General features: G+C 54.0%; 2 protein-coding genes across 2 annotated transcripts in view; both read right to left on the bottom strand.

The window, feature by feature from the left end:
* ESS2 (ess-2 splicing factor homolog) overlaps positions 1 to 10,378 on the bottom strand; it is a 12,374-nt gene extending 1,996 nt beyond the window's left edge. The window contains exons 1-8 of the mRNA XM_004390097.3: positions 10,222 to 10,378; positions 8,759 to 8,927; positions 8,576 to 8,671; positions 5,484 to 5,653; positions 5,249 to 5,366; positions 4,746 to 4,879; positions 3,870 to 3,972; positions 2,137 to 2,246 (exon numbers count right to left, since the gene is read on the bottom strand). Coding sequence (XP_004390154.1) covers positions 2,137 to 2,246; positions 3,870 to 3,972; positions 4,746 to 4,879; positions 5,249 to 5,366; positions 5,484 to 5,653; positions 8,576 to 8,671; positions 8,759 to 8,927; positions 10,222 to 10,356 — 1,035 coding nt within the window. The 5' untranslated portion in view covers positions 10,357 to 10,378. The remainder of the gene's footprint in view (positions 1 to 2,136; positions 2,247 to 3,869; positions 3,973 to 4,745; positions 4,880 to 5,248; positions 5,367 to 5,483; positions 5,654 to 8,575; positions 8,672 to 8,758; positions 8,928 to 10,221) is intronic.
* Positions 10,379 to 13,800: 3,422 nt separating this feature from the next.
* The window catches only part of GSC2 (goosecoid homeobox 2), a 3,154-nt gene continuing 2,260 nt past the window's right edge, over positions 13,801 to 14,694 (bottom strand). Inside the window, exons 2-3 of the mRNA XM_012559609.1 lie at positions 14,500 to 14,666; positions 13,801 to 13,905 (exon numbers count right to left, since the gene is read on the bottom strand). Coding sequence (XP_012415063.1) covers positions 13,801 to 13,905; positions 14,500 to 14,666 — 272 coding nt within the window. The remainder of the gene's footprint in view (positions 13,906 to 14,499; positions 14,667 to 14,694) is intronic.

Raw genomic sequence — 14,694 nt, 5'->3', positions numbered from 1 at the left:
GTTAACTTTTTCAACTTTCTAGAATTTGTCCTGCTACCATATAAAGCATCTAGTTTACTTGATTTAAAGAGCCCCGGTGGTACAGTGGTTAAAACGCTCAACTGCTAAACAAGAGGTAACAGTTCAAAACCCACTAGCTGCTCCGCAGGAGAAAGATGTGGCAGCCTGCTTCTGTAAAGATTTACAGCCTTGGAAACCTACGGGGCAGTTCTATTCTGTCCTATAGGGTCACTATGAGTCGGAATCAACTCGACAGCAGTGGGTTTGGTTTTGGGTTACTTGATTTCCAGATACTCTGCTTTTCAGCACAATTTAAATTGCCATCTTTACCATATCTTGCATTCTCACTTGGACTACGGTTTGTTTCAGAATTTCTCATTTGCTATTGACCAGCAGTTTCTAGTGTCAGTGGAACACTTTAAAACATCTATAGCCTTACAATATGCTTTAGTATCTCAAGCTTTTCTGGATTATCCTTGTGTTCCAAATTTTAGAATCAAGGTAATAAAACCTCTGCCTACATTTTGCCTGGGTGTGCATTTCATGAACTACTCTGGGGCAGAATCAGGAGGGCTATGCTGGACATCTTCCCATCCAAGGAGCTCGCCCAGGGAAAGCTCTGCCAACAGGCAGGGTCCACGTCCTCGGGCTCTGTCTGCTGGCAGGGATCCTTCTCACACGTCTGTGGTAAGGTTCTGTGATTTTCTTTATGAACGTTTATCTCTAGTCATTCTAAATTATCTGGTGCTAACAGTGAGTGAAATCTCTTTTTCCACTGCATTTCAAATTGATACCTGTCACTTTCAAATGGACTGGCTCAAATTAAGTCCTTGGGTAGCACAAGTGGTTTGCATTCAGCTACTAACCTAAAGGTTGGTGGTCTGAACTCACCCAGCAGCACCACGGAAGAAAGGCATGGCAATGTACCTCCATGAAGATTATAGCGAGGAAAACCCTATAGAGCAGTTCTCTCTGTAACACATGGGGTCACCATGAGTAAGAACTGACTTGAGGGCAACGGGTTTGGTTGGTTTTTTTGGGTTCAAGATTACCTTTTATTCATCCACCTAGCTTAATTGTTGCTATCGTGTGCCATCAAATCAATTCCAAGAGAGACTCTACAGGGCAGAGCAGAACTGCCCTATAGGATTCTCTAGGCTGAAATCTTCACAAGAGCAGACTGCCAGGTCTTTTCTCCTGCAAAGCAACTGGTGGGTTTGAACTGCCAGCCTTTCAGTTAGCAGCCAAGCACGTAACCACTGCACCACCAGGGGTCCTTTTCTATATTAATTCTAGACTTTTATACTTAATTTTTCTGGAATTAAGTATAAAACAGACAACCTAATTGTCTACCCTTTTGTCTCTGCTTCCTGTGTTCTCTCGGCACTCCAGAGTCAGGGCCCAGCCCCCCGACAGCAGGACCTGCACACTCCCAACTTCTGGGCACGTCTTTTCTTTCCCTTTCCAAACCACAACAGTCAGTTTCCCGAACACACTTCTGCAGACTGGAATACCTCACCTTCCCAACAGCTCTCCGGGGCCAAACCTACCTGCCCACGCACCCACTCTCTCCTGGGCAACCCCAATTTCTACAGACCCCCTGCCACCCTGCTCCCTGTCCCTCCTGTGCTGCACTCACATCTGGCCCAGCCCACGTAGAGCCTGCCTCCCCTTGCAGTCTCACAAACCTCCACTCTCATCAGCCCTACAACACGGGGTTCCAGTCTCACAATTTGATGACTCTTCAATCATGTTTTCCTGTAATCAGAGTCCTTTCTCCCGAAGCACACAGACCTTCTGAGGACAGAAACTATGTCCCATTGAACATGTAGCTTTGGGACCCCCTCCCAGCACCCAGGCCTGCAGAACAGTTGGAACACACAGGGCCCTCTGAGCCCATCGCCTCATTGCTGAATGGCCCCCACCCCGTCTTACTGCCTTGGCCCCTAGTCCCCCAGATCGCTCCTTGATCTACCCACCCACTGCCCACACCTGTCTTCAGCATCATGCTCTCATTTGGCGGCTGAAGTCTGAGACTCTGCACTGAACCACAGAGGTTTGGGGCCAGCTTCAGGGCCCTGTTCTCCTCAGGCATCCACCCCAAGTCCTCCCACTGCTCCCCTTGCCACAACCCACCTTGAAGGCTGGCCCTGGAGTCCTGTCCACGTAGGGTGTTTCCGGTCCTTCTACTCTCAAGGGTGTGTTCTCGACTTCACCCCAGGTCATCAGAGGCGACTCATTCACACCTACAGAGGGAGAGCCCACCACAACCACCTCAGGCCAGGGGATCCCAGATGGGGCAGTGCCCAGACCCTCTCTCCTGCTGCAGTCAGTTCACCTCATGCACATCCCAACTAACCCCAGGGCCATCAGCTGGGCCATCTCTCCTTTCCCAAGGATTCCAAAACCCTGGTACCTCTGCCTTCTGAGACAACGTCAAGGTCACGGGGGCCCCTGTAGCTGTGGGGCTTACCCTGGGGGGTTGGGGGCTCCCCAGAAAAGCTGGACTGGATCAGTTAGGCCCCCACCCTAGCGAAGCTGGAGGTCCCTGTGGTGGGACCTCCTGGCAGTCAATGATGACACCCCACCCCAAAGGCAGAGAAGACACTTAGTGCTTCCAGGACTCCCCAACCTCCCAGGAGTCCACAACGAGCACTGAGAGTGTAGAGACCCGTGCCAGTGTCTGGGAGGGGGGAGGGACGACCATGTTTCCCAAGTCCCAAGTGTCTCCTCTGTGAATGGCAAGTGTGAGAAAAGACCCAGGGCCTCCCCATCCTACAGTGCTATTTGAATTTGTTTATAAACATCACGTGCATAAGTGCCCTGCCTGCCGATGAGACGGAGAACCACAACCAGAGAACATTATCCTAGGACTGTTAGTGACACAGGAGCCCTGGCGACACAGTGGTTAAGCATTTGGTTGCTAACCGAAAGGTTGGCAGTTCAAACCTACCAGCCGCTCTGCAGGAAAAAGATGTAGCAATCTGCTTCTGTAAAGATTACAGCCTTGAAAACCCTATGGGGCAGTGCTACCCGTCCTATAGGATTGCTATGAGTCAGAATCAACTCGACAGCAATGGTTTTGCAATGGCAACACAGGCCAGGAGGGTCTGGGCAGAGGAGGTGGGGGCACACCAGGCAGGGAGCAAAGATGGGTGGCCTGAAGGAATGACGTGGGAGTTGCATATACCCACCGCACCAGAGAAATCCACCTGGCACCACCCTGACCCCTGGGCCCTACAACCCCTCTCCAGAAGCACCTTGTCCACAGCCCGTGCAATGAGCCAGACACAGCACACTCAGGCCCATATAGAATGCCTCCTGCAGACCATGGCCTGGCTTCTACACACGTTTCACACAGAACAGCACACCCTGACAGCCCACCCAATGGACAACACTCCTCTCGCCACAAACCCAGACAGCCAGCCCACTGGACAACTCTGCCCTTATGGGGCCTGGCCCACACCTGCACACCCCAGGACGGTCAGTGTGAACAAGCCTGTCCACCAGAGTCCCAACATGTCAGTTCACCACAAACCCAGATTCTGTCCCGGAGTTAGAACAAGGTAGGGAGCCTGCCCAGCTAGTGGGTAGGAAACATACACTCCAAGCCTGGTCTGCCTGAGCCCGTCTGCCATGCCCAGACCAGCCCAGGTTGCCTAGGGACCCAGAGCAGGACGGCCCCAGAGCCCAGCCTACCCCTGCACAGAAGGGGAGCTCAGGTCCCTAAGTGACACAGGTGTGGGGCAGACCCAGTGGAGCACTGGGAGTGGCTGGTGCCAACCGAGGAGCCCACCTCCCCACAGGCAGTCCCAGGGAAGAAAGGCCAGCCAGCCAGCCAGCCAGCCAGCAGGGTGCATATATCTCACCAGGGGCAGGAGACGGGGTGGCAACAAATCCAAATCCGCCCACTCTGGGGGACTCCTGGGGGATCAGCTCCTTGCCATCAGGGCCCACCTTGCCCTGTTTGTGCTGGAATGACAAGTACAAAGCTGAGTCAGGGAGGCCTGGCAGTGGCAGGCCAGAACCACTCTCCCCAGCTGGCCGAAGGGTAGGTGCCCAGACACACACTGGAAGATTTGCCTCCTCAGGGCAGAGCCAGAGCTCCAGGGCTGGCAGCCCCCTTGGGAAACAGAGTGAGAAAAATGAAGGAAGGAAGCTTTTGGAGACCTGTCCGAGCAAGCATTCTCAACAACGAAAGTGTCCCTCCTCACAGCCAGGGCAGTGACAGGGCCCTCAGTCTCAGGCACCCCACCCACATGCGCTACTTTCAGAGGATACTGAGTCCAAGCCCCTGCAGGGGCAATGCTGCCCACAGACACCTGTGCTCTGGTCCCTTTCCCATGAGGCACCTCTAAGAGACTCCAAATGGCCTCCCCACCTCCTGACAACCTCACAGTCCACCCCATAATCCTGCCTAGTGCACAGGCATGGGTCTGGCCAGACTAAGCACCCTTCCAGTGGCCTCTGTTTTCTCATGCCCACCTAAGGGAGCTGGCACAGACCTGGACCCACAGGCTGTGTCTGACCAAGACAGTACCCCAATGGAAGTCCACTCAGGCCAAGAAAAGACTTAGGGACCCTGTCACACAGAGGCCCCAAATATGTCAGCACTCCTGAGCTCTGCCAATCCCAGGAACAGTCCTAATTTGCGAGAAACAGCTAAAATTCAAGAGAGGAAGGTTCAGGTGTGGTGCCATAGTTAGCTCATACCACATCTGATCTGCTGGCCCCAGCCTGCTCACCTGGGCGTTGAGGGCAGCTGCCTGCTGGAGCTGGGACCTGCTCAGGGCCTGGCTGAAGGGGTCCCTGAGGAAGCGTGTATTCTTATGCACCACCTGCCGAGGCTTCTTGAACAGCTGCTCTTCATCAGGCACACCTGGCAGGTCAAGCAGAGATGGCAACAGGTGTCAAAGGGGTGGGCAGGCCCAAGCTCAGACCCGCCTGCTGAGCGACAGGAGCATGCTCTCTCTGTCAGCCAAACAAAAGCACTGGACCTAGTTCAGGCTCACGTCTGCAGAACTTGAACAAAGCTGGGGAGGTCCTTACCCTCCTGTTGACTTCACACACAAACCCACTCACCTCTCCAAGACAGACCAGGACCGAGGCTGCCTGGGGCCCAGGACACCAAGGGAGCACGTACACACTCCCTAAAGGTCAAATCCTCACACAGGGCCAGACACACATGGCTCCAGCCCTCACTCTACCCTGCTCCTCCCTCCACTCCTGCCTGGCCCCACCTGCTTACCCTCTGGGTAGTACATAAGGGAGTTCTTGGCCTTGTACTTCCAGGTCTCCACTCCAGCCTGGCTGCTCTCGATGGCTTGGTGCTCTGCCGATGGGAGTGCAAGACTATCCTCCTGCCTCTGCAATCACATGGAGGAAAGTGGGGGTCAGAGAGGCTCCCAGGCACTGTGCCCCTGCCCAGAGACGACCCCTATCTCTCCAACAGAGGATTCTAGGCCCCTGTACCCTGGGGACACCTTCTCAAACTCCTCCTCGGCCTGGTAGAGCCAGGCGTGGCGTGCCCGGCTCTTCTCCTTGGCCACCTCCATGATCTCCTGGAAGGAGGCATTGTCCTCGCTTGTGTACCGGCTCAGGAAGACATCCAGGCTGGGCAGCGGCTCCTTCTCCTCCTCCTCTCCAGCCTCTCCTGCTCAGGGTTGGCGGTGGGGGGAGAGGGAACACAGTACTATAAACACCATGAACACCAGTTTGCATAGTCACCCATTCCCAGGAGTGACACCATCCTACAAACAGGGCTGGAACTCCCAACCTTAACTCTTGCTCGGGCGTTCTGTTTGTGAGAGCCCACACTGCGAAGGGCTCCAGAGCTGTGGGAAGAATCACCCACACTGACTGCCCAGGGAGTTCCCAGGTGGCACTCTGCAGATGCCTTGGCCAGCTCTGCTCATCCACTAAATGCCAGATGAAGCAAGCACTGTGATTCAGAACTGGAAGCAGAGTGCTGTGATCACAGCCAGGCTCTTCCTGGGCCAAAACGACACCTGTCCTACAGGGTCTACCGCCAAAGCCCCCACTGCCATGGAGCCTGCCTGAACTCCCAGAGCAGGGTTCTCCCTCTCTAGCTGGGATTTCTCCACCCTAACTGTTCTTCTCTTTCTGGTACCATGCTACAAGTGGTTGTCTGTCACATAAATCTCTTTCTGTCAGCAAGCCCTGATAGCCCTGGGACCCCATATGTCCTTGTGCTCTGGATAGGGGCTCGCATACTCTGGGCACAACCCCAGCCACCACAGCCACAAACACCACCATCAAAACTGGTTCCACTGCTGCGGCAGGGCCATCACACTGCGTGGGGTGCTGCAGACTTCAGCGGGGAGGTCAGAGAGAGCCTTTCCTTCCCATTCTAGCGACAGTCTTACATACCTACAACATGCTAGACTGCACACAAAGCACAATGGTTATAAGTGCAAGATCTGGGATCAGAAAGTTAAGGACACAAACCCCATTCTGCCACCTACCACCTGAGAGCTGCAGAACTTACCACCTCCCTGCAGTGGAGTCAATAACTTAATGTGGCCCTTCTAGCCGTACATGGTCTTGTGACTCCCACAAAATGATTGGGTGGTACCATGTGAATAAGGTGTATGGAACCCTAACAAGAGGACTGGTCAGTTTTGCCATCCTGCAAGGCTTAAAAAGAGAGCCAATCCCAGAGCAGAGGGGGAAACCTCACTACCATCAACAAAGAAGAGCCAGGAGCAGTGTGCGTCCTTTGGACCTAGGGTCCTTGTGCTGAGAACCTCCAAGACCCAGCAGACAGAGAAAGCTGTAACACTGGAAAAGGCACAAGACAGTGAGAAAGGGCGGCAAGAGCAGCAGAGAAACGGCAGCAGCAGAACCAGCAGACTGACGCGAGATGGCTACAGTGGGCTTCCCAGACCACCAAGTGAAGAGGCTACAGTGGGCGTGCCAACCCACGGAGCAAGAGAGCTTAGTGCCTTCGGGCAGGGGGCTTCCTGAGGAGTGGCGTGCCTCCGAGCACTTACTGGCAGAGCTAAAAGAGCTTCGTAACACTTGCCCAAGCAGGGTGGAGGCCAGGCCAAGGGCCGGGAGAGGAGCCCTGCATAGCCAAGAGGAGCTGAGAGAACTGTCCTGCACTGAAGAAGGGAGACTTTGCCTACATGCTTCCTAATTCGGAACTGTAACCTGTTACCTCCCTGTTGAACTCGTTAACTGTAAGTATAGTCTGTGAGTTCTGTGCAGCTGCTACGATGAATTATAAAACCCAGCAGAGAAATAAGAGTGCCGTGGGAGGGACAGCCAGTGTCAGAATTGGTGAAAAGGCTGGAGAGAGGAGGTCTGTTTGACATCCACCTCACAGAGATCAGCCTTGTGCTGATGATCTTGATTCTCCTCCCGCCTGGCGAAGTTAAAGGAAGTCGAATGACACCATGCCATTTTTACACTCCCTGAGCCTCAGTTTCCTCATCTGTGAATGTGAATGGCAATGGTATCTACAACTTAGGTTGTTGAAAGGATTCCTATGTTTGCAAAAAAGGTAACTCACGTGTCACGTTTCAGCTGGAGAATCAGGCTCTGAGAACACAACATGATAGAATGTGCTAATGTGAGAAAGAAATGGGTCGTGAAGCAGAAGACATCACATTTGTGTATACACACACAGCATCCATGTTAGCACAGCATAGTGCAGACTAGAACCTAGTAGAAAATAACATCTGTCCAACTGTGCATGCGATGACCTGAATATGAGGAAGTCCCAATCACAGGCTTTCAACCCCAAGAAGTCTGCCCCTTTCAATATACCCATTTTAAACAGTACTCAAAATCCTCTATCCTAAAAAACTCCCTTGTAAAATTGGGATGTAACGTACGCACCTGAATGCCTTACACCCCAGTAAACACGTGGAAGACAATTTGTTCAAGTGTTCTACACATATTTGCCAACTGCCTACAACATACCACTCACTGTTCTAGATGCTGACAACACAGATGGAAGCAAGACAAAGTCCCTGTTTTCACGGAGGGAACGCTAGGTAATGAGAGAGTCAATAAACAAATACAAATTTTTGTTTTCAAATGTTATGTCCTACAGTGAAAAAAATAAAGCCAAGTAGGAAGGCACAGAGTGGCAGGGGTGTTGCTACTTTACATTAGGAGATCAGGAAAGGTTTCCTCAAAAGGGTAACATGTGAGCAGAGGTCTGAAAGAAGAGAAGGAGCGAGCTACACAGTTATCTGGAGTTAACAGTGCAGAGGCTCTGAGGTGTCTTAAGGAAACAGCCAAGAAAGGAGTGCTCTGAGGCCCATGAAGTACCTGGGCAGTGGCTGGCACACAATGAGCAGTCTGGTGAGGGAGGTGGCATTATTCCCATTCTACAGAGGAGGGCCAGAGGCTCACATTTGGGAGCTGGACCTAGATCTCTCCGCCTCCTGGACCAGTGTTCTTTGACCCCGCAGGCTGCCATTTAGGCAAGGAGACCCCTCAGGGCAAGAAGTAATCTGCAGCCCTCTTGGACCACCTCAGGACCTCACAGGATGAGAATCCCGGGCAATCCCAACTGTGGGACTGAAAGAGGGAGCTCACTCACCATCCTCTGGTCCTCTGCCCCGGGGCCGGGGCTTGTTGCCCACCATGCCAGGGCCTGTGTGCACCTCAGGGGTTTCAAATGTGGCTGGAGTCACATCTAGGAGATCAGGGGACGGAGATTAGAGTAAGCCTGAGGCAACAGTTCAGCTAGCTTATTCCTCTCTGCTACCCGCAGAGTCCTTACAGGGGGGCAGGGGCTCTCGGGACATCTTGCCCAGCGCAGAGCCAAACTTGATGGCAATCTGGCGCATCCGCTCCATGTCTCCATTCTCCTCGGCCTCCAGGTACTCCTTCTGTGCCTGTAGCTTCTCCACATCAGGAAAGAAGTCCCGCTGGATGACTGTCTGGAGGCCCTGTCAGGAGAGATCAGAACAAAAGTCAGACTCACCATCTGGGCACCCCCACTTCTAAGTCCACTGATGTACATGCTAAGGCCCTTGCTGAGTCCCTTCAACCTTCGCCTGCCCCAATGACCAGTAACCTCCCAATCCCCAGAGCTTGGGGGCACCTTCTAGCAGGGATGAACATCCCATGTGGCCTAGCTGCAACATCTAACACTACTAAACTCTCCTGTGATTTCCACAAAACCCTTCTCTCTCCCCTTAACCGGTTGTTCTCATTCTCTTTTGCTGGTTCCACCACCATACCAGCAGGACCAATGTGAGTGTTGTACCTCCATGATAGATGACCCCCTATTTCCAATCTAAACTCTTTTTTCCTGGGTGACTTCAGCCAGTCACCCCATGGCCTACACCACCACCACCACCAGTTGAGACAACCCATGTCTGAGACCTTGCTCCTAAGTTCCACATCTGTGCACCCAGCTGTCCACCGATAACACCCGCCCATATATTCCAGGGAAACCCTGGTGGCATAGTGGTTAAGAGCTACAACTGCTAACCAAAAGGTTGGCAGTTCAAATCCACCAGGCGCTCCTTGGAAACCCTATGGGGCAGTTCTACTCTGTCCTATAGGGTCGCTGTGAGTCGGAATCGCAGAACTGCCCCAAAGGATTTCCCAGGAGCAGGTGGTGTATTCAAACTGCTGAACTTTGGGTTAGCAGCAAGCTCTTAACCACTGCGCCACCAGGGCTCCGAATATCCCGGAAGCATCCCAAATTTTACCAGTCTAAAAGCGAACTGACTTCCTCCAATCCCCGTGCCAACTCTTTCTGAATGTTTACGGTAAGACTCACATCTACTTCAAGTTACCAACACCTACTTCAACGGTCCACCAAGGTCTACGCACTCAATGGTGCCGCCACAACTGCAACCTGTTTCCAGATCCCAGTCTTTGCACTTGCTGTTACCGCCCTCTTTGCCACCATCTTTCCGGTCTGCCAAACGCCTACTCACGCTTTGATAAAAAACTTTACTTCCCTGACCCCCACCACGTACAGACGGAACCACCGCCGCCTCCTTCCCCTGGTAACAGTACTAATGCCTCCCCTCTCAAAGACACCTCCCACTGCACTGTTTACTTGCCCCTTGGGACTCTCACACCCCAAGGGCAGGGACTTGGGCTGCTCCACCTCTGCCAGGCGACAAGGAGCGCGCCACGACCCGAAGGGAGGGACTCAAGAGACAAGAAAGGAGTAAAAAGCGAGGAGGGGCTGGGAAGTTGCCGACGTCTAAACCAAGGTCGTACCTCGATGTACTCTTCCTCGTCCAGGACCTGCTGCTTGCTCGTCGCAGCCCCCGCCGCCCTCGCCCTGCGCTTCCTCCCGGGCCCTGGTGCAGTGGTGAGCAACAGGGCCCGGGCCGAAGCGCCCGGCGTCTCCATTGCTACCCCAGGACCGCCCGGACGCAGCAGAAGCGTCATAGGACCATGGGGGCGGGAGGATGTATGGATTGCACCAACTGCGCAGGCGCCTTACACAGCCAGCCAATGGGGGAGCTGCGTGCGTCGAAGGCCGGCCCGCGCTCCGATGTGACGTCACGACGAGCGCCGGACCTTACAGGAGTTGTAGTTTTCGTCCCGCCTTACGTTGGTCACGCGCGTCTGTGCTGTGGACAGTAGGGAGTCCGCCTGCGACGGCGTTGTCTTTCAGTTTAGTACTGAAAAGTTAATCATTACGTGTGCTTCGGTATTGTTATCAAAAACAGATTCTTGAGAAATTTTGGTTATATACGCGTTTCAAAGAGTAAATTCAAACTTTATACAAGAAAAAAATCCTAATTCTTGCCTGATAGTTATCTAACGACAAAAAAAAAAAAAAAAAAAAGGCATGGTGGCTCAATAAAGAAATGTCTAGTTAAAGATTATTAGGTCCCTCAACGACAGTCAGCACAGTGGGCTTCCCAGAAAAGGGCTAATTCTCACTGAAGGGGACCAAAAGTTGCCTAAGCGTTTTTCAGGAATAATTTCTTTCCAAAAGGAGAATTACATCAAACAAATAAATTCTGCCCAAATAAATTTAGTATAACTTTGCTTTTTACAGTATGCAGTCATCCCTTCATTCCCTGGGGACTCCGTGGTGATGGTTCCTGCCCTCATAGAGCTGACAGTCCAGTGGGGAAGACTAAAACACTAGATCATCCCACAAACAAGCGTAAAATTGCAGTTGTGACAAGTGCAAGAAAACAGTTTGTATTTGGAGAATCCGACCTAGTGGGGGAAGTCAGGAAGTTTCCCTGGGCAGGTAGTGATTGCAGAGCCAAAGGATGAACAGGCATTGATCAGGGGTGGGAGGAAGCAGGGCAAGTTCCAAAGCAGACCTTTGGAAGGCAAGGAGGAGTAAGGTGAGAGATGACACCAGATGGGCAGAATCTAGGCCACACAAGGCCTCATGGGCCATGATGAGTTTTAACTTATTCCGGGGGCAATGAGAAGCCCTTGGAGTGCTATAGGCAGGGAAAAGTAAGTTCAGATTTGCATTGGCTTTTATGCAGAATGAATTAGAGGAGCCAGAGTGGGTGCAGGTAGATAAGCCTGGGGGCAGCTGCAATAGTCAAGGTGAGAGATGGTGGTGGTTCAGAATGGTGCAGTAGAAGCTGGAGAGAAGATAGATTCTGGGGAGTTGTGGAGGTAAAATCAACTTACTATTGGCCTAGGTATGGTGGGTGAGGAAGAGGAAGGAGTTAGGGTAATTGCCAGCCCTCTGGCTCATGTGCTTGGTTTGAACATCGGAAGAGCTCACTGTGGACAAAGTGGCTGAGAAGCCTGTGGGCTTCCAGGTGGAGTAGTCAAGGGAAAAGTCGGGAGCGGTCTGGGACTGATGTGTAAATGTGGCAGAGAGAAGAAAATCAGATCCTGAGGGTGGAAGAGGTAAGCCAGGGAGAGAATGGAAATGAGAGGGGAATGATCGGGACTAAGCCTCAAGGATGCCTGTGTAAATGACTAGGTGGAGGGGGTGAGCCTTCAAAGGAGCAGGTAGAGAGGGAGGAGAAAAGCCAGAGGGTGGCATAGCCCCTGGTCCCTGGAAGGCAGAGCTTGGGCTAGCTCTCACTCATGGCTGCCCTGCATAATAACAAATATCCACTCCGCCAAGGGGGACAAGGGGCCTGGAACCCAGTGCAAGGGGGGTGTCCCAGTCTTCCAGGAAGCTGGCCAGGACATGGTCACGACCCCAGATGTACAAGTGCAGTCTCCAAGGGCAAGGCCAGGATTTAGGGAGAAAAGCAGCTTTGTGACAGCCAGAAGCGTGCCTCCTGAGGAGGGGAGGCACGAGCCCCCTGTCCTGGAGGCACCAGCAGTGCGACGGCAGCCTGGGCTGAGGGACACTATGCGTTGGAGCATCCTGGGAGCTACAGCCCTGGTTTCTGCACGTTTTATGGATGGACTTTGTCTCCTGCCAGATACCCAGTACCAGCTGCCATCGAGTTGATCCTGACTCATGGCAATTCCATGTGTGTCAGGGTAGAACTGTGCTCCACAGGGTTTTCAGTGGCTAATTTTTCACAAGTACATCACCAGGCCTTTTTTCCAAGGTGCCTCTGGGTGGACTCGAGCCTCCAACCAGCAGAATGCATTAACTTTTTGCAACACCCAGGAGCTCCCCTGCCAGAGAACCCCCCCGCACCCCAATTCCCACCAGTAACTATGGAGAGACAGAATAAGGTTCCCAAGTCAGATGGAGAGAGTGCTAGGTGCCCTGGGCCCACTGGGAGAACAGATACCTTGTTTTCATGCTGTACTTCACCCTGGGGCAAGAAAGATAGAGGGGAGGGTAGGCATTTTCCAAAGCAGTGAGAGTCTCCCCAGTCCAACCCCCTCTTCAACCTCCCCACCCTAGGATGGTAGAGATTGATTGCCCTGAGGGAGGCCAACACTACAGCATGGAAATCTTCCAGAGGGGAGGAAACCAAGGAACACCTCCTACCCAAGAAGCCGGTTAGCAGCACCTAGTGGCCAGCACTGGCCCCAGGGTGCCAGGCCATGATCCATGGAACAATCTGCTCTGCTGGGGGAAAGCCTGGCACAGGGACTCTGCAGGCTCACCCCATCTGAGGGCTCCCTGGACTGTGCTACCTCCCAAAGACAAGCTAGGCCTCTACTTCTTGAGAAGGAAGGAGGAAGGGCAAGGCCCCAGCTGGGCTCTGAAAGGCAGCCACACAGTGAACTTCATACTCTGGACTGCTTTTGAAGTGTAGTTGCTTGTTTATTTCCAGGTAACAGCAGGAGACTCAGAGGACTGAGGAGCAGGGGAGGGGGCTTCTAGGGGTTACATCATCCAACCTTCCTATTCTACAGGTCTGGACACACTAGGACGTGCACAGACTCTCCCCAAGGTGCCTATGAAGGGAGGTAGTAGGCCAGGTCAGCTGTGACCAGGAAGGGGGTTATGTCCACACTTGAGGAGAGAGGCAGAATGCCCCCAAGTGGGGAAGGAGACTCCATTGGAGAAGACTCTGGGTCCCGTGTTGATAAGAGGCAGTTCCTTTTCTGGGTTGGGGTTAGCGCCTCCTGAGGGGGCCTTGGGGAGGCTGGCCTGCTCTACACCTCCTTCCCCCATGGGACCCACTCTCCTGCCAGCCTTCACTGGGTAAGAAGAGGGCACCAGGTGCTGGGCGTGCCTTCCTCTCATGGAGGCAGGTGACCTGACCAGGGCCGAAGGGACACCCCCTTCCCGCTGAGGGGCGCTGCTCTGAGCATTAGCTTCAGGACTCTGAAAGCTGCGGGATGGAAAGAGACTGGCATCCTCTCCCAGCTCCTGTTCCGGTAAATCTGTCCTCTCTGAGCCAGCCCCAAAGGACCCGGCCAAGCCCAGGAGATGCTCCCAGAGCATCAACAGCCCTCCTTGGGTGGTTTCTTGGCTCCGGGTAGGAGCCTCGAGGACGCTGACGCGCGCTTCTGGTGTCGCCACTTGGCCCGGCGGTTCTTGAACCAGACCTGCGGACGAGGGGTGAGGGGGTTGCTCAGTCCCAGCCCCAGGACTCGCGTCCCCCACTGCCCCCACCCGGGGCTTCCGGACACGGCTGTGGACGGTCGAGGGCTGCAGAGCGGCACCTGGCAGCAGCTGCCTGCGCTCGCCACCGCCCCTTATCCGCCGCGGAGAGGGACTGTGGCTCCGGTCGCGGTACTGGGACCCCTTTCCCACCCCCACCCGGCGGCGCCCAGGACGCGCTTTCTGCGCTTTGTGCTTTTCAGAGCTTCCCAAGTTCTGGAATATGAACGCGTATTTCCTTTATTATCAGGGAAAAAAAAAAAGTTTAAAACAAAACAGTAAGAGAAAACTAGCCTCACCCTCTTTCACTTCCAGTTCTAGCAACACTCCCGCCGGGACTGGCCCCGCCGCCCCTCAACCCGGGAACGGCCCAAAACGCCACTGCGGCCCCGGGCCCCTGGCGCCGCTCCCTCCAGCGAATCAGGCCGTGCTCAGGCCGAGGCCGTCTTTAAAAACGGAAGAACGAAGGCAAAAAGGTCCACAGGGACGCCTCTTCCCGTTCGGCCGCACCCCGCGGCAGCAGACCGGCGGGCACCCACCTCTACGCGCTCCTCGCGCAGGCGGATGCGGCCGGCCAGGCGCTCCCGCGTGCCCACGTCGGGGTACTGGTTCTGCACGAAGAGCGCCTCCAGGGCCTGCAGCTGCTCCTCGCTGAAGATGGTGCGGTGGCGCCGCGTGCGCCGCTGCAGACCCGGGCCGGTGAGCGCTGCGGGGCCTCGGGACGGCGCGGACGC

The sequence above is a fragment of the Trichechus manatus genome, unplaced genomic scaffold (genome assembly GCF_000243295.1).
Source record: "Trichechus manatus latirostris isolate Lorelei unplaced genomic scaffold, TriManLat1.0 scaffold00282, whole genome shotgun sequence".
NCBI lineage: Eukaryota > Metazoa > Chordata > Mammalia > Sirenia > Trichechidae > Trichechus > Trichechus manatus.
The sequence above is the reverse complement of the archived record's forward strand: the minus strand, read 5'-3'. Positions and strand labels throughout refer to the sequence as shown.